This window comes from Pongo pygmaeus, chromosome 19, assembly GCF_028885625.2.
Source record: "Pongo pygmaeus isolate AG05252 chromosome 19, NHGRI_mPonPyg2-v2.0_pri, whole genome shotgun sequence".
NCBI lineage: Eukaryota > Metazoa > Chordata > Mammalia > Primates > Hominidae > Pongo > Pongo pygmaeus.
Genome location: NC_072392.2, coordinates 14,083,068 through 14,103,276, shown reverse-complemented (window position 1 = coordinate 14,103,276; position 20,209 = coordinate 14,083,068). Strand labels below are relative to the sequence as shown.

The 20,209-nt window shown below is 38.1% G+C and overlaps 1 protein-coding gene across 1 annotated transcript in view; it reads right to left on the bottom strand.

Annotated features, from left to right (window-relative positions):
* The window catches only part of LOC129016866 (protoheme IX farnesyltransferase, mitochondrial), a 140,311-nt gene that overhangs the window by 118,292 nt on the left and 1,810 nt on the right, over positions 1-20,209 (bottom strand). The window contains exons 2-3 of the mRNA XM_054456629.2: positions 16,728-16,861; positions 14,049-14,370 (exon numbers count right to left, since the gene is read on the bottom strand). Of these exons, the coding sequence (XP_054312604.1) occupies positions 14,049-14,370; positions 16,728-16,861 (456 nt within the window). The remainder of the gene's footprint in view (positions 1-14,048; positions 14,371-16,727; positions 16,862-20,209) is intronic.

The following is a 20,209-nucleotide window of genomic DNA, read 5'->3' as shown; positions in this document are numbered from 1 at the left end:
GACACAATGCTTTCTGTCATCACTAACCACTAAACTACTATAGTACAGTAAAATAATTATTTGTAATTAAAAGGCTAAGCTGTTCAAAATTCTACAAATGGTGGCAAGCTAGTTCGCTACACTTCTTTTCTCCATTGAGCTACTATTTTTTGAGCACCTATTATTTGCAAGGCACTGCGCTGGGCAATGGAAATGTAATAGTCAACGAGACAGATGTTGTCCCGGCCTTCTTGGGGCTTTCACCCTGATAAAGATTCAGAAAAGTCAACAGGCATTAATTATAACACAAGGTAACAGTGATTCAGCAGGTGAGGAACTCTGAACATAGAAGGACCTCCAAACCCAGAAGACTTCCCAAAAGTGATGTCAAAGTTGAAGACTGAAGGATAAAAAGGAGTTAACCTGGCAAACACGTAGGATGGTGAGGTATACATGTTTGAGACAGAAAGAACAGAAGGCACAAAATCCACAGGCGGAGAGAATGCTCCAAATAGTCACTCTCCATCTACAGATAAAATATCTCAGAGTAACTATGAACAAAAATGCATCTCTGCATCCTTGTAAAAGCTCACTGACATGCAGCATTCTTCTTTTTATTCTTAATTGTCAAGTTTACTATTCTTCTTTCTTATTTAATATACTTTTTAAAGCTACTAGTAAATTTAAAACTTTATATACATTTTGGAAAAGTTTTCCAAAATAAACAGTTGAGCAAAAACTTTCTTAGTATAAGAGACAATCTTGTAACATTCTTTTAAAATTCATTTATCTTAAGCGTTTCATTCCTTAATCTTAATAAATAAGATGCTACAATGCTTTTACTTTGAAGTAAAAACCAAGCCCTTCATAAAACTCAAAATGATTATTAAGCACCCAGGCAAGTCTGACCTGCAGGTTGAAAGGCAATCATTTGCTTCCCTCGAGTGATTCAGATAACATTCTCTCCACATAGTAGATAGAGGGAGATCTGCTCGGACTTGCAGAATCTAAGAGGACCCCAGGTGTCAGGCTGAAAGTGCCATCCACTGAAGGGGACAAGGGGAGAACAGGCAGAGGAGAGAAAAAGCAAAAAAAGGTAAGAATTCAGATAGACTAGGTTAGCTGTAAGTTGCAGAGGTCTCCCTTAAAGGGAAATAAACATTCTTGTGAGTAATGGGAAGCAAGGCAGTGTGCTGATAGTAAAGAAGAGCTAGGAGAGAGAGTGTTGAATCGGTTCTACAGATTAGAAGAGTGTGTCTCAAAGTATGCTATGGGAACCATTAAAATACACAATTCTAGACCCTACCCCAGACCCAGAGTGAAGGAATTTATGGAGGTGATGGCTACACATTTGCATTATAACAAGCATCTCAGAAGGCATATGAAGTTTGAGAACTCCTAAAAATAGTGAAGTTTTCTAGGTTGATGGTAGAATCTTGGATAAAGAAGAAAACTGAGCAAGAAGGCAAAGCCTTCAACAACTGTTGGAATGCAACAAGAAGTGAGAGAGAGGAAAGCTTACAGTGTTCTTCAACTTCTTCAACATTCACTAACAGCTTTGCCACCTGGTTTGCTTTCTGGTTTAGCTGAAGTTCCATCATCTACCTACACTTTTTCATGAAGACGTACACTTGGGCTAGCTCTGTTGGACAGTCCAGTATTTACTACATACAACCCAACCCAAACCAGGAGTCCCCAAATGTGTATTTGATTATCAAGATGACAGGGAGAAACTGCTGCCAGATCAGTACACATCCACAACCACTAATGGAAAAGTAAATGCCAAGCTGGCAAGTCAGTCTTCATTTAAATATACTGCATTTGAAGCACACATATGTGGTGGTAGTCACAGAGCAGACTAAAGAGTGGTATTTTACTTTTCTTTGGAAAAACTGGGTAGGGAAGAGGCAGGCAGCTTCATGTCCTCCTCCAAGAAGCGGATGTACTGCATAATGAGAGAGCCCAGTGAGGGCTATCAGGACAGAGAAGCTGGCTACTGTCAGAGTTGACTAGGCTGAATTTAAGATATTCGGGCTTTTAAAATGATAGATGTAAGAATTATGCCATACTTTAAAACCTCCCTTGCAGCTGGAGGTAGCCACGTTGCACACTTCTGGCCAATGAGACATAATAAGTTCCTATCAAGAACTTTCCCTCCCAAATTAAGAGGCAGTCTTATAAGGAGGTTTCTGCCTTTCCACATTTCCTTCTCATTTCTTCTTTCTGCGCAGAATACAATATGATGATGACGGTAGGGAAGTCATCTCATGGTCCTGAGGACAAAAACCACAAGCTAATGATAACAGACAAAGAAGGTACCAGGTATGTTGGCAACATCCTTAAGCACCAGCTCCAGACTCCTAACCTCAGAATCCTTGACACATGAAATAATAAACCCTTTACTTGTTTAAGTCATTGTTTTTCAAATTTTCACTTATGTGATGTTGAGCCAATTCTCAACTCAGTTTTTTTCTTCCTCTTTAAAGTTCTCAATGTATTTTGAGAGTGATTATCACTCTTACGAAATTTATCTTTACCTTCCCCTAGCATCTACCACAGCATCTTATACTTACAATCAGTTCAATTAAAATCAAATTGAACTTAAGGCAATTAAATCCCATCTTAACAAATAAATCATAAGAAAACAGAGTAGCCCAGCTAAATTTTTTTTTTTTTGGTCTAAATTGGAACATTGGCTAAAGCATTTGTAGAGCCCCAGCCCCACAGAAACCAACTGAAATGATGGAATAAAAATGAAAATTGAAGAAAAATCTGCAGCAGCAATAAATTAGGTAAAGACAGGATACTAAAAACCTCAAGAAGCATTTGTTAAATATAGCACAGATGAGACTAAATTGAAGACAGTTACTGAGGACTGGGTCACTACATTCATTATTTAAATAGCAAAAAAATACACTACATAAATAGCTACTAATAAGGAATGTATAAATATGGGAAATAAATATGGGAAATCAAGCCTATTCTAACCATACTCATTATTCCTTCCTGGTGAGGAGCAAGGACAGAAGCCAAGGTGAGCCATGGCCAGATAAGCCCACTCCCCAGAAAGTCCCTTTGTCACCACAGTGCAGGAGAGCTTAGAGGCAGCTACATCACAGCTAGAGGGACCGAAAGGGGTAGAGGGTCATGCCAAAATGAGAAAGCAGGGCCTCACCTTGACATAATTCTCACTGGGACGAGGCAGAACACTTTTCTGATGGCTTCACACAGTGTAGCAAGCCACCCATTGCCACCATACTTTGGCACACTGTGGTATTCTTCCAACTCAGCAGGCCACAGCACCAGAGAAGAGGCTGGACACAGACATACCATATGCAGAGAGGAGAAGCAGATGACACTAAAAACCAGATTTGGGAAACAGGACATTGGCCCTGTGGTTTCAGAAACATGGTTTAAAAAAAAAAAACCTTTCGGAGAAAAAGTTCCCTCGTTTGTTGTGCCCTCCTGGCCTCCATCAGGCCACAGAACTGCTAAATCAGTAAATGCAAACTGATAGCCTTGGTTCCTCTCACTTACAATGAGAGCTAACTCCAACAAGTGAAACTGTTAGGTGATGAATAAAAATCCAACCCTGCATCCGTTCAACCGACACATAATGAGTGCTTACTTTGTGCCAGGCACTGCTGTAGGTATAGAAGACAGAACAGTGGAAACAGACAAAATGCCCCACCCCATGGAGCTTACATTCATTTGGGGTGTAACTACTGTCTGGATAGTGTTGTCTTCTTTCCGGAATGGAGAAAGATACAGAGAGGTAAAATGAATCAATATGCGACTCATTAAAAAAGACTCTACGGTATAAAAGAAAAAAAGTAGATGGAAGAATAAGAGGCTGAATATATTTTGAAAAAGATGTACCACAGACCCACTAGACTATAAACTCCTCCTGAAGAGTAAGACCTATGAGGACAGAGACTGTGTCAGCCACCTGCACCTTATTCTGTCCACAACACTCAGAAGTGGATACTTGGAACATAATAGATGCTCAACAAACATCAGCTGAATGAACAGAAAAAGTAAGTTTGTACACTCTAGAAAAAAGCAAACCCCATGAAACAAAGTAGGTTAAGAAAAGTAGTACAAGAAACAAAAACTGCCATAGCAGAATGTTAAAAGTCATGAGATGTAATAAAAAGCAGATGGCAAAAAATCAAGTCAGCACTCTACATAACACATTTCAGAAGACCCTTTAGAATGAAGCGGAAAATTATAATGAGGAAAGCAAGTAGAAAGAGTATCTCTATATATCTATATTATGGAATACTATCAACCTCTAAAAAAAGAAGGTAGATTTAATTGTATTGATGAGGAAGTATGAGGAAGATATACCAATTAGGGAAGAAAGCAAATAACTAAACAAAGAGGCAATTACCAGAAAATGAAATAATTAGCATAAACATGAAAAAGGAGATAAACTTAATCATTATTTGACTGTATTCCTGAAAAACTCAAGAAATAATCAACTGAAAAAAAATTTTTAAATACTTCCAAAATCATTTATCAATACATGTACTGATCTATTTAAGTAAAACTATAAAACTCAAGAGGCGTAAAAGAAGACTTGTATAAATGAAGATGATGTAACAGTAAAGTTCTCAATTCATCCCCGAATAAACATTGAAATCCCAATTAAGACATCAGCAGAATTGAGGTATTTATTCCAGGCACAGAGCTTCACAAATTCTTTGTGAATAGAACATTCAAACACTGGTTAATGATTTATTAAAAACTGGCAACATCTCTATCTTATACCACTGACCAAACTACATTTCTTATCAATAATAAATTTTATTATAAAATATAAAATCATAAAAATATAATATTAACAATGCAGATAAATACTGTATTTACAAAATCTTCATGTGGGAAAGTCTAAGCATGGAATAAAAACCGCAAACTCATAAGAAAATACCTTTGGTTACATAAAATTCACTTTTGCACATGAAAACAAGACACAAACAACATAAGACATTTGTGACAGATATATATAATGAGATCAAATCTTAAATATATAAAGAATCCTTACAAACAATAAACAAAGACAAACAGAGAAGAGAAGGCTGGGAGACAAACAGGCCATCAACAAAGCAATACAAATCACCACTCAGCATATGACAAATATAAAACCTCATCAGAATTAAGTACAAAATTAAAAACTTAAGTGCTACTTTCACACATTGAATTGACAGAGTTATTCAGAAGAATACATTATCATCAAGCATTCACTGGTGAAGAAATGGTGAGGTGGCTAGCATAAATTGGTACAACTTTTCTTGAAGGGAATCTGTTAATGAAAACTGAAAGCTTTAAAACCATGCATACCTTTTGATCTAACAAGGCCACTTCTATACATTTATCCTCAGAAAATCATTACAGATTTAGCTTATTTATTATAGTACTATCTATAATAAGGATAATAAAATAAAAAACACCTAAAACAGGAGAAATAAATAAATAAATTATGGTATAACTATGCAATGGCATGCTATATACCCAACAAAAATAAAGGTATACTTCTATACAGATAACTTTGAGAAAAAAATATGTAAAAGGATATATGTTAAATGATATTACAAATCTTTATTTTTAATAGCAAGAAGTAAGAGACTACTTAAATGTCCATTAACAAGGAAATGGTTCAATAAACTAAATATATCTATACTATGGAATACTATCAACCTTTAAAAAAAGAAGGTAGATTTAACTGTATTGATGAGGAAGTATGAGGAAGATATACCAATTAGGGAAGAAAGCAAATAACTAAACAAAACATGTAATATAACCTCATTTTTATAAAACAAAATAGAAACTATCTATGTACTAATGTAATAATAACTAACCTTTCTTCAACATTTACTGAATATGGCAGTGAATCATTTGCTTACATTATTGCTTATAATCATCACAATAATCCTTTCAGGGAGGACTATCCCCATTTTACAGACAAGTAAACCAAGGCTTAGAGACTTGAAAAAAAATGTGCCTGTAACCACAAAGCCAATAAATTGTAGACCAGGGATTCCAACCCAGCCAGTCTGACTCCAGAGGCTATACTGCTAACATTAAAACACAGGCTATGAACAGATAAAGGCTAAAAAACTGTATGCAAAGAGCCTGCTTATTGAACAGGTGCGGTGACTCATGCCTATAATCCCAGCACTTTGGGAGGCTGAGGCAGGTGGATCACCTGAGGTCAGGAGTTCAAGACCAGCCTGGCCAACATGGTGAAACCCTGTCTCTACTAAAAATACAAAAATTAGCTGGGCGTGGTGGCAGGCACCTATAATCCCAGCTACTCAGGAGGCTGAGGCAAGAGAATGGCTTGAACCCGGGAGGCGGAAGTTGCAGTGAGCCGAGATCATGCCATTGCACTCCAGACTGGGTGAGAAGAGCGAAACTTTTTCTCAAAAAAAAATAAAAAGTTTGGTTATTGCATGGCCTGAACGGACTTTCTGTATGTGTTTGCGTTTTAAGAAAACGATACTTTTACATTTTAAAAGTCACTAAAAACAGGGTAAACATGTTGATACACAAAAAGACGTAAGCAGAATATTAATTTTTTTCAATCACAGAAGGCATTTACACTACGATCGTATATTTGTTTATAAAGCAAAAATATATGAGATGCATAGAAAAAATTTCTGGAAGAGAATATACCAAAATATTCAAAAAGGTTTTATTTTGAGATAGTGAAATTACAGGAGGATTTCAATCTTCTCTTTTTGCTTATCTGTATTTTCTATTTTTTCTAAAAATAAATACTAGTCACATAATTAACAATAATACTATAACATTTAGTAAGTATATCATTATTAAGGTACTTACCTCAAAAAATAAAGTAAAATTCAAGATATCACAGTAATTCACTCAATTCATATTCGGTGAATGCTAAAAAACCCCTTAATACAAATATTTAATAACTGAAGATTACAGTAAGTTGACTTCTTAAACTATACAAGCGATCTAAAATGAACGTGTATCCTCCATTTCTGCTTTTTTCTTTTAATAAAAAACAGCATTCTAGGCTCTAGGAGAAAAAAATTTATACACTGATAGACCATACTTCATATCAGTTCCATCAACAGCATAATCTATTGGTTCCAATAAATAATCTATTTCAGTGTTCTGGTCTCAAAAAACATGTTGCAGCTTTTCAGCACAGATGTTACTCAGGAAAAAAGTTCTGCTTTTTACTGACCTATATTAAGTATAAACTCAGTTGAGTCACCAAAGCCTCTTATTATCCTAATCCAAATAAAATTTCTTTACCCCAGTGTGGTCCATGCAAAAAACTCCAAAAACATATTGTAAATAGCTCAGTTGGCAAGAGAAACTCAAGGGAGACACATTATTCCTTTTTTATAATCTCACTCTTACTTCCCTTCATTTAAAAAAAAAAAAAAAATCTTTAAATGGCATTAGCACCAGCAAACGTTTGGCTCATATCCTGCCCTAAATGCCAAGGCATCAGGCTGCTGCTACCCACTATCCCACAGATGAAATATAAGTATCAGCACTATCTGGCCCTTCACTTATTCTACAGTTAATTATCCTCCGTATATTATAGCTATAAACAAAAGAAGGGAAAGAAAGAAAGGCTAGTTCTATGAAAGTGATCACTGACTCTCAGATATTTCTGCCTCGGCTATCATTGGCTATAAATGAATCGTGTGAGATGTTAAGAGTCCAAAAGAAATCAATTGACAGATATCAGGTATTTTCTTAAATAAAAAATCCTGCTGACTCCAAGACACATGTGACTTCAAGTAATAAACTAAATAGCGAGGTAAAAGGTCAGATAAGAGGGTGGGGGTCACCCAAAGGGTGCTGCTTCTTTAAATGGAATAAGCAGAAGGAAATGACTTTAATTCAATTAGTTCATCCAGAAACCTGGGGCGTGGAATATATAAAACAATACAAGGGAAATTTACTGCCCTGGGACCTTTCCATCTGTGTGTGTAAGGTGAGGCTGCTCCCCTTTTCTGTGGTGCACCCATCTTGTTTTGCATGCCTCTCTCGTGTGGTCCAGATTTTGCCCAGTCGGCTTTTCCTGCTGCCAGTGGTAGCGACCAGCTCCGCTGGCTCTCACTAGGTGAGTTCTCTCTACATCCAGTCAGACCACTCGGTCTGGGACTAGTACTCGCTGCCTACCTAACACCTACTTCGCTTTCTCGAAGTGTGGTCTAGGACCACCTGCATCAGAATCATCTGGTGTCCTCATCAAACATGCAGATCTCTGAGTCCTGTCCCAGCCCTAGGGGATCTGAATCACCGGAAACAGTGGCCAGGAATCAGTGTTTTAACAAGCACACCATGACGGCACATTACCATGCTGACATTTGGAAGCCAATGAGTTCATGTATACTATACATCACAGTAGGCACTATTAAATAATTAATTAATTAATTTCTTGAGATTTCAGATACTATGTTTTAGATATCAAACCCTGCATCTGGAATGACAATTCAGATATATAACCATATAAGCTACATAAAGGGAGAAATAATACAACAATAGCCAGTATGAAGGAATGGAAGATGTGGCCAAGAAAACAGTTGATCTTAAACTAGTTATCCTATTTGCCTTTGTTCCTAATGAAACAAGCATTATAATAAATTTAAAATTATTTTAAAATGAATTATTTAAAGCAGCTCATTTAAGAGTCTAAGAAGACACAGCAATCACTATTCTCTGATTTAGCAACTAGTCGACACTGACTTCCTAACTGGCAAATAAAATAACTCTCACCAGCCAGGCTTCTCAGGAGACCTCCAGCATTTGACATCCGGTCCAGATCACTTCCCTTTATGAACAGGTTCTATTCTTCTGGCTTCTGTGACAGGGTCTTTTCCGGTCTTCCTCCCTCTGACCATTTATTTCCTTGCCGGGTCCCTTTTATACCTTACCCAATCCTTAAAAGGGGATATACCCCAAAGTTCTGGTGACCATCAGCATGGTCACTCTACACACTGATCCTTGGTAACATCATGTACTACCGTGACCTCACTGCCAGCTCCATGCTGAAGACCACTGGTTCTTCCAGCCTAATGTTCTCTCTGAGCTCTTGCCTTTCACAGCCCCCTGCCCCACTGGGCCTCTCCACCTGGATATGCCAGTAGCAACTCAAATTCCACTTGTCCAAAATTGAACTCATCATGTTTTCTTTAAACCTTTTCTTTCTTCCATATTTACACTTTTAAGTCTCAACACCACCATTCATCTAGTTTTTCATTCCAGAAGCCCGTAATTGTGTCTACAGCAGGGGCAGCAAATCCAAATGCCAGTGGGGGCAGCCAGGTATTAAATTTATTTTTTAAGAAAGATGTGTATAGCTTTTGACATGTACTAGGCACTTGTATGTCATTTGCAAATGTTAACTCACTTATTATTCAGAACCACCCTATGAAGGAAGTACTATTATTATCCCTAGTTTACAGATGGGTAAACTGAGGCCGGTGAGATTATAAAACTTGCACAAGGTCAGTCAGCTAGCCAAAGCCAGGATTTGAATGCAGGGAATCTGACTCTAGAATCTGACTCTCAGAGAACAGGATAGAGCCTAGAATAATAAATGACAAAAGGGCCCACAGAGCTGGAAAATACCTGCTTCACCTCAAGGTATTCAAACTCACTGCAGCTCCGCACTCTCAGCTCTTATTTTATGTCTCCTTAGCAATCCACTTCATCTAGCTAAGGTCCTACTCATTCGATTTCCTTAATGTTTCTCTCCACATATCTACCTCTCTCTCTCTCTCCCTTGTTCTCTTTCCCCACCACAGCCTCAGTTCAGGCCCAGGTTGTTTCTCAGTTGACCACCACTATTTGTCTGCCATCATTCTTGCCTCTCACTAGTCTGTGCTCTCCGATAGACGGTCAGCAAACTTTTTCTGTAAATGCCAGACAGTAAACATTTCAGGTTTCCCAGGCCAGAAGGTTTCTGTTGCAATTAACTCTGTCACTGTGGCATGATATATGCTCAGAACAAGTCGGCGTGGTTGTGTTCCAATAAAACTTCATTTACAAAAACAGGTGATCCTTGCTCTATAGTACTACCACAGCAGTTTTCTTAATCAAGCCTATTCCTTCCACTGAAATATAATCCAGATGGTTTCAAAGCATTAGAGAATATGCAAAAATATAAAAGCATCAGAAGAAAACATGAGTGAATGTTTTTGTAACCACAGGGTGATGAAACCTTTCTAGGCATGAAAAAAAAAATACACAAAAGTCAAAAATCTCCATGGGGCAAAATAAAACAAAACAAAACAACAAAATACCACAAAAAAAGAAAACGACAAAATGAGAAAAAATATTTGTAATGAATATGATGTATAAAATGCTAATTTATTTACAAAGAATTCTAAAAAGTCAATAAGGAATGACCAAGGATATAAGAGCTAAAAAACAGAAGAAAAAACACAAATGATCAAAATAGAAAAAAAGATGCTAAACCTTACCAAAATGTAAATAATGAAAATGCACACAAAATCTTTTCCAATGATCAAACTGGCAAAACTGGTAAAGACTGCTTATGCAGGAGTGGACTCTACAGAGAAAGTCTAATTCCCAAATGCCGGCCGGGTACGGTGGCTCACGCCTGTAATCCAGCACTTTGGGAGGCCGAGGCGGGTGGAACACAAGGTCAGGAGATCGAGACCATCCTGGCTAACATGGTGAAACTCCGTCTCTACTAAAAATACAAAAAATTAGCCGGGCATGGTGGCAGGTGCCTGTGGTCCCAGCTACAAGGAAGGAGAATGACGTGAACCCGGGAGGCGGAGCTTGCAGTGAGCTGAGATCTCGCCACTGGACTCCAGCCTGGGTGACAGAGCAAGACTGTCTCAAAAAAAAAAAAAAAAAAAAAAAAAAGTCTAATTCCCAAATGCTGTTGAGGGGAAGGATAAATTATACTATCTTTTTAGAAACAAATTTGTTGTTCCATCAAAGATTTAAATGTTTAAAGCTAGCTAGTACATTTCTAAGTACTGATCCTAAAGGCAGACTCACATGAGTATACAAAGACATATACATAAAAGTTAATAACAGAGTTGCTTTTAATAGTAAAAAATCTGGAAATATCACAAATGTTTACCTGCAGAAGACTAGTTAATAATGGCAGATCCATACAATGGAATAGTATGCAGTGAATATTGTCAGTGAAAACTATACTGTCATAAGAAAATGGTAAGTTGCAAAACTGTGTGTGTGTGTATACATACATACATACATACATACATATATATATATATAAATAAAATGATCCTATTTCTGTTGAAGAAAATGTACAACCATATCTCTACCTGCATATGTGTTTATATAGAGAAGGCGACATTTCACACAGGGGTTTTTATCTAGAATGGTGGGAAAGGATACTTTCTTAGTTTAAAATATATGCTTCTGTATTATTTGAATTCTTCTTTATAATAAGCCTATACTAATTTAATAGAAATTTTAAAATACTTAAAAGGTAAATAAGACAAAACACAAAGTGATCACATCCCTCCAAAGAAGCTTCCAGGACTTTCCATGGCTATGATCTAACTCTTTAGCCTGAAAGACATGCCAATATGACAACATGACCGCTGCCTAACTCTTCAATCTTCATAAGCACCTCTCCTATATGATACTCAGGTCATACTATCGCTACTCATAGTCACAATGCAGCTTTTTGAATGTGCCAGGATAACAGAGACTCCTTTGCTTTTGCAAAGACTCTTCCCTCTACTTAAAATTCTCCTTCTCATCTTCCCTGCCGAGTAAATATTCATTCACTTCAAGTCCCTCCACAGGCAAAAACAACCTTAGGGGAAATATAATACACATTAAGTAGACAATCAAATGTTTACCTGTACTTATTTGGAAACTTGCAGTGTCTCCCATGTGTCGAGCATGCTGTTGGATGCTTTATATGCATTAATTATTTGATTTAATTCTTAAATGATCTATTATTATTGCTACTTTACAGATGTGGAAATCATCTCAATAAAGTTAAGGAACTGCCCAAAGTCTCACTGGCTAGTAAATGTCAGAGCCAAGATCTGAACTCAAGTGTGCTTGACTTCAAAGCCATATTCCAAGTTTTGAAAAGGGAGACTGGGGCCAAGAGCAGGATTAACAGAGGCCTTGAAAGGATCTGACTGGATATAAGACAGGCAGACCAGTTTCCCATGGAGGCAGGGGAACAAGTATGGTGGGGTAGAAGGACTGGCCTCAATGGTAGGGTGGAGGGACAGGGAAAGGGAAAAAAGGTTGATTCTGAGGAACAGTTTGATCATTCCAGGTTACAGTGATCCTTTAACACTAAGCAGGGTTGAGACAGAAGATAATATGGAGAAACTATAGACTCGTATAAGTTAGGAAAATTGAAAGCAATATTTTGGGTAAGTTAGTTTGGCAACCCTGGGCAGCATGAACTGCAGGGTAAGCGGGGTGGAGAACAAAAGAAAGAACAGTTAGGAGCTGCTGCAGAAACCAACAGCCTCCCATGTTTCCAACCTAAACTAGGATGGCAGCTTCAGAAATGAGGATGGGAAAGCAAATCTCATAGTCCTTACAAAAGAATCTGTTGGTGACAGAAATTAGACTAAAGATGAAGGGGAGAGTGGAGAGCAAAAAGCGAAGAAGACTGATTCTAAGGTTTCTCCTCTGAAGGAAGCGAAGAATGCTGTAACTGACAGAAATGGGACGATAAGAGACGAGAGCTAATCTGCAGGGTGGCGTGCTAAGTGATGGCACACACGAAGCTCCTGCTGTTGACAGAGGCCACATCTGATGCCTAGGGGCTGAGAGGCCTCATTTTTGGGGTGGCAGCCTTATAAGCATAACTTATCTATAGTCATTCTTAACTTGTCAGCAGCATGACACTCAGGCCACTTGTGTAAATGACAAAAGAGAGTTTCTTTAGAAACATGCTGATTCGTTGCTTAGTGACCATAAACCACTGAGACGTGTTTTCAAGCTTATCACACAGAATTCATCTCACTGTTTTAGAGTTACATTACGCAAGTCTTACTAAGACTTTTTAGCTCCTTCACCAAACCCCCTGTGTCTATTTATCATTTCTTCAAAAACAACTTTCTTTAAGTAAAGCTGGTCACTAAGGAGAGAAGTTGTCTAGTTACCTCCTTTTGCCTTGAATTTCAGGCTCAAGTCTCTTTAAAAAAAAAAAAAAAAAAAAAAAAATCACTCTTTCCCTGATCCTTCTCTGCTCTCAAAAGCCTCCCTGTCTCATCTTTTCATCTGACTCTAACATTATTTACCACTTTCTGTCCTCAAAGAGGCCTGGCTTACTCTTACTATTCATACATTATATTCAGTCTCTTTATTCTCATTTAAGAAGAATAAACCAGGTCTCCCCCAAGTTGCAGCATGACCCAGAACATACCTTCTAAACAGGATTAGCCCAGAATAAGCTAGGTCAAAGTTTGGCTATATGATGGGATAATAATGACGCTCTGCCTGACTTACAGGGTGACTGTGACAACCAAATCACTTAATTATGGCAATATAATTTGGCACAGGATGCTAGAATTAGGTTAAAAAACAGAATCTGGTTCCAAATCTCCTTTCAGGAAAAATGCACCCTACATCCCCACAGACCTGTGACAACCCCAGAGGCTCTACAAGAAGCAAAACACAGAAGTGAACTGGGAGACTCAGTGGTCACTGTGGATTCATATCAAGCCCAGTAGTGCAATTCTTCCCATTCCAGAACTCAAGTCGACAAAACGTATTATCTTATGCATTTTTACAGTAGGTGTAAAAACACTAAAGACAAGGAAATAAGCAGGATAAACATTCAACTTTAATTGCAAAGGAAAGGGTGACTATTTTTAGTACAATACTTACAATGCAATACTATTTACAATTCTGTGTAAATAGAATTCAGAAAATTTAATTTCAAATCCCAGTTAAATTGAAGAGAGGAAAAATACTAACACAGGACCTGCAGTTCCAAATTATTCTTTTCAGGTGGTAAATAAAATTAGCTTTTTGTTTAACTAAAAATCAAGTTTCAAATAACTAAGTATATCAGAAAAACAAAGTACCTGTGAGTTTGATTTTGGATAGTCGAGCCAAAATTCCTGGCAAATCATACACTTGCAGCTTCATCTCTTTCCACCGCTTTTCCTCTTTTCTCTCTTTCCCTACATCTATTGAGTCTTCAATTACTGAGGCTGGCTCTAGTTCTATCAATTCCTTTTCATTTGGCTTTCTGGACAAAGATAGGCTGGGCGGTGAAAGAGGTCTCATCTCATATATTTCTGCTTTGGCTTGACCTGAAGATGTTTTTTCAAGGAAAGGAGATGCTACTGGTTCTGGCTTGGGTCTTACTTGCTGGTTGTGGCTTCTGTTCAGCTGTGTGACATACTAAACAAAAAAGCACACATTACTATAAAACCAAGGCCCCAAATGCTCTCAAATGGTTGTTTAGCAACATCTTCAATCAGTCCAGCTTTTACACTATTTGAAAGCTTTTTCCCACAGCTTTAATATCTGTTAATTTAGCATGTATTTATAGAGTGCTATATGGAAATCACTATACTAAGAGATATAGAGAATAAAATTTAGGCCTCAGTAATGGTTTTCAATTTCTGTAGTTTAGAAAAGCCTAGAAATATATGTTCCTTGAAAGAAAAATAAATTTACTTGTTATTCGTCTCCTCCAGAATTTTCCCTAGAGGCTTAACATTCCAAATACAATAAAAAAGTTTTCAATAATCAAGGGCCCAGCCGGGCACAGTGGCTCATGACTGTAATCCCAGGATCCTCAAGCCCAGGAGTATGAGACCAGCCTGGGCAACATAGGGAATGTCTACAAAAACAAAAAAAAAAATTAGTGGGTCATGGTGGCATATGCCCACAGTCCCAGCTACTTGGGAGGCTAAGGCAGGATTGTTTGAGCCTAGGAGACTGAGCTGTGATTGCATCGTTGTACTCCAGCCTGAACGACACAGTGAGACCCGTCTCACAAAAAAAAAAAAAAAAAAGACAAAAAAGAGCCCAAGTCAATCTGTTGACTTTCCATGTTCTCAGGCAAACAGCATAGGGAGGGGCTCAGTGGTAGGGCATAATCCAGGGCCGAATGATTTTTTTTTATTTTATTTTTTGAGATGCAGTCTCGCTCTGTTGCCCAGGCTGGAGTCCAGTGGCACGATCTCAGCTCATTGCAAGCTCTGCCTCCCAGGTTCACGCCATTCTCCTGCCTCAGCCTCCCAAGTAGTTGGGACTACAGGCACCCGTCACCACGCCTGGCTAATTTTTTTTACTTTTTAGTAGAGACAGGGTTTCACCATGTTAGCCAGGATGGTCTCGATCTCCTGACCTCGTGATCCACCCACCTCGGCCTCCCAAAGTGCTGGGATTACAGGTGTGAGCCACTGCACCCGGCCGGCTGAATGACCTGACCTCGTGATCCGCCCACCTCGGCCTCCCAAAGTGCTGGGATTACAGGCGTGAGCCACCGCGCCCGGCCGGCTGAATGATTTTATAGCAGGGTAGGATGAAGACAGAATGTGGGCTGTAGAGTCAGTCTCTACCACTTACTAGCAAAATTAATAACTACTGCTAATATTTGTGAAGTACTTTACAGTGTTATATAATATATATCTCATTTAATCTTCTAAACAGTTGTCAAAGAAGATAGATCATTATTAGTATCTCTCTTTCTCTCTCTTTAACTTACAGATAAGGAAACTAAGCCTCAGAAATAAACTGACATATCAACAGCCAACAACCAGCCATAGGTAGGCCTGGGAGTGGAGCCACCTATGCTGATAACTAGTTAAATGCCTTTTCCATTGCATCACAGAGATTTGAAGTTACATACATTAGTCTTAATAAAGAATTATAAACTCATGAATGAAGAGTTCCATTTACACAAAAAAGGGCATTACACATATTTGAATTTCTCCTCTAAATATCCACCATTATCCTTGACCCCCAACTTAAAAAGCCTGAACATTTCTAGAAATTTAAATCTCTTATCAACATATCGAGTTTTATTGAGACTTTAATTTAAAGTTTTAAGTTAAAGATGAGAGAAATGTAAAATAGGACTTTAAATTATAAGTCTGCCATTCTTTCAGGCTGGCACTATGAGTTTTCAGCTATCATTTTGCGACTCTATGACCCTTTTCCATCTGAGAAAATGCAAATGGCCTTCCTGGCAATTAATAGTAAGTTCCATATTGCCCACAAATTCATGGAGTCAACCTGGATTGATGTATGTTATCAATGCCTATTATAAAATGCTAGAAAATTATAAAAACTGTCGAATTGTTTGAATTTACTCAGAAGTGCAACTGTTAAAAAAGACTTTTAAATGTACTGCTGATTTAAGAAAATGAGAGGGTCACACTGTTAAAGCAATTATTTCTCTATTACTGATGTAGTCACAGAACTCCAAAGAATTTTAAAAGATGTATCACAACAGTTCAGCTTTTCCTAATTTTGGCCAGGTCGAAATATGCCACAAGTTTCAGTCTTTCTCTAAACTTAATCAATAAGTTCAGGATCATACTTTTAACCTCAAACACCAGAATTATTCTGGTTTCGGTTAAGACTAATAAAAACAAGAGATTTGGATAAATTTAAGGACACTAAATAAAAGTTCTTTTCAAACAGTATTTCTTAAAACTTTTATTAAATAGGAATTTCTGAAATTCTCTCAACAGAGAAAAATAAAGGCAGAAAGTAACAGAGTAAGAATGGTCTTCTAAACATACCATGCGTTTGAGGAAGCTAAAGTGCTGAAATGTAATCCACTGCTTATTGACATTCCTGAGAAGATGTAAGAACTTGTGAGGGGAGTCCTGTATAGTTCTTCTTTCAAGATACCAGACACAGCCTCCTACACAACCTATGATAGAGAGAGAAGTGGAAGAAAGGTTAAATGATTCATACTTCTTATCAAATGATGACTACACCTCCCCAAAAGCAAAGCCAGCCACTAAGGTAAGCGCTACACTGTGTGATGGGACAGAGCTTTGAAATAATCTAATCCAGATTTGTGAATAAATGCAATTTACCAGCCCTACTCATTGTTTAAGTCAGTGCAGGTCTTCAGAAGGGCCAGGGAAAATTTTCATTTCAGGATCACTATGCTTTATTACATTTAATGCTGAAATGACCAAGCTACAGATCTTTTTAAGAAAATATAAAACAACCCGTTCAGTCAATTTTTCAAAAATAGAAAATAAAAAGCACATTTTTTCTTAATAAATGACAATAAATTGAAATATATAGATTTCAGGTTAATATTTTAACTATGTAGGGTAAGACAACAAAAAGGAAGAAGAAACAGTTCTCAATAAAGTATGACTATATCAATCTAGTTAGGAACAAGCTATTTCTGTTGTATCTAAATTTGGCTTTTAGTCATCCTACTGAAACTTCTCTCAAGTATCAACAAATCCAATGCTTCTCTGCCTTGGTCCTCATCCTATTCAAGCCTCCGACAAGCCATACAACACTACAGATTCTCCCAATGGCTTCCATGACACTAAGTGTTCCTGGTTCTCTGCATTCTATTTCTCAGTTGCAGATGGTGTCTATTCTTGCTATGTATGCCACCTTAAGGTAGTCATGTTCCCTCTTTCTGAACATTAAATATTGTCCCTGAGCAAATGTAATTATAGGATAATTTCTGATCTTCAAACCATTTCTAGAGTCATCAGGCCTATTTCCATCTCCTCTCTTGGTATCTCGATAGGGATGGATTGCAAAATGTCTTTAAGAGCGTTTTATTCTCAACCAATCACTACTCTGTTCCCTATTGCACATAAAACCATTACTTATTTAAGACTTCAGGAACATCTTGAACTCTCCTGTTATCAACTAACCATCATCAAGTCCAATCTACTCTGAAATATAGGTCAGATCTGTCCACTTCTTTCCATTTTTACTGATCATCTTACATTTATCGTCTTACATTCGGACTATGGTAATGACAGCAGCATTCAAGCCAGTCCTCCTGCCTTCAATACTTCCTTTCCTCTCCAATCCACGTTCCCAGAGGCAACAGTTTTCTTCCTGCAGCCCTGAATACATATTACTCACACAACGCACCAAAGCAACATTGCCCATGACCCTCCACTGAAAACACCACACATTTCACAATTTGTTCATCTGTTTCTACCATTTCCTTGTTTGCACGCCACTCTGTCAAATTTTCTTTTTCAACTACTCTATACTTTATGCCATGTTGTATGACTTCTTCATGCAAATTGTTCCCATCATCTAATTTTTTAGTTCCTTGATGGCAAGAATTCTCCTTTACTCACCACCTTTGTACAACAGCTAGCAGAGCACTTTTATATAATAAGGAAATAATGTTTGATGACTAGAGAGCCCACACAGCACACCTGGACTATGGGAAGGAGAATTATCACAACCCCGAGAAATACATCACAATTTTCTTAGACTGGAGATAAATCACTTCTTCACTGAAATTATAGTCTCGGAGCTTGCAGTGAGCCAAGATCGCACCACTGCACTCCAGCCTGGGTGACAGAGGGAGACTCTGTCTCAAAAAAAAAAATAAATAAATAAGTTATAGTCTCAAACCTGAGTTAATTATGACATGCTTGTTTTCCATAAACATGAAAATGTGTTTGCCTTGGAACCACCTTGGAAAATAACTCTCATGATTAAGTGGGTGGATTACCTGAGGTCAGGAGTTCGAGACCAGCCTGACCAACATGATGAAATCCCATCTGTACTAAACACAAAAAATTAATCAGGCATAGCGGCGCTTGCCTGTAATTCCAGCTACTTGGGAGGCCAAGGTGGGCAGATCACCTGAGGTCAGGAGTTCCAGACCATCCTGGCCAACATGGTGAAACCCTGTCTCTACTAAAAATACAAAACTTAGCCAGCCATGGTGGTGCATGCGCCTGTAATCCCAGCTTCTCAGGAGGCTGAGGCAGGAGAATTGCTTGAACCCGGGAGGCGGAGGTTGCATTGAGCTGAGATTGCGCCATTGCACTCCAGCCTGGACAACAAGAGTAAAACTCCATCTCAAAAAAGAAAAAAAAAAGATTAAGTGGGTCAAACTGAGATTTTATAGAATGGTAGTAAGAAGAAAAAACAGCTAGGAAACTGACATTTCATTTAGTTGAAACATGTCACATTTCTATGAATCGATGCCTAGAAACTGAAAGACATTTCAGCCTTGTGTAAACAAATTTAAGTTTGAAGATACACAAAGATTATAACAGATACATTAAAATTCTGGAAGCATAAGACCATATCTATTATTCACCATCAATACTGGCTCCTGATTTTAGGCTGTTTAAAATTAGGTAAGGAGACAAGTAGCTAAAAAATGCTGACATTTTTTATTTTTATTTTTTATTTTTTTGAGATGGAGTCTCACTCTGTCACCCAGGCTGGAGTGCAGTGGCATGATCTTGGCTCACTACAACCTCTGCCTCCTGGGTTCAAGCTATTCCCCTGCCTCAGCCTCCTGAGTAACTGGGATTTCAGGCGCATGCCATTGCACTTGGCTAATTTTTTTTTTTTTTTGTATTTTTAGTAGAGAGGGCATTTCACCATGTTGGCCAGGCTGGTCTTGAACTCCTGACCTCAAGTGATCCACCTGCCTTGGCCTCCCAAAGTTCTGGGATTACAGGTGTAAGCCACTGTGCCCAGCCAGTGATGACAGTTTTTAAATGGCTATAAAATACTTAGAACTTTTAGAAGCAAAATCAGGCATGATACTCCTTGATCACTAACACTGTCCCAGTTTACCTTCTCTGCCACCTCGTCCCACCGTGCTGCTTGCCCATCAAGCTCTCTTAGTAGATCTTCCAAGTAGATCACAGGAAGTTATACAGACCACTTACTAGCAGAGTTTTTGGCAATTATGTTCACAGCTTCAGGGAGTAAGCTGTCTATTAATTCCTTCCATACCACCACTGCAAAGACAGATGCAGCAACAAACCATGTGGGCCATATGCAGTCCACCTACTGGAACTGGGGAATTCACAGTAGTCAAGCAGAATTGTCCTATAGCCGACAATATAGAATGGAAAGGCAGAAAAACAGCTAATCTGAAGGATGCATGCTGGAAAAACCTCCATACAGAGGAGATATTTCAAGCACTAGAAAAGGATGAGTTCTCTGAGAATGAGTGCCCAGGATCAGGATCAAAGAACATTCACAGTCAGGGATGGTAGAAGGTAACAAAGAAGTGATTCAAAAAAGA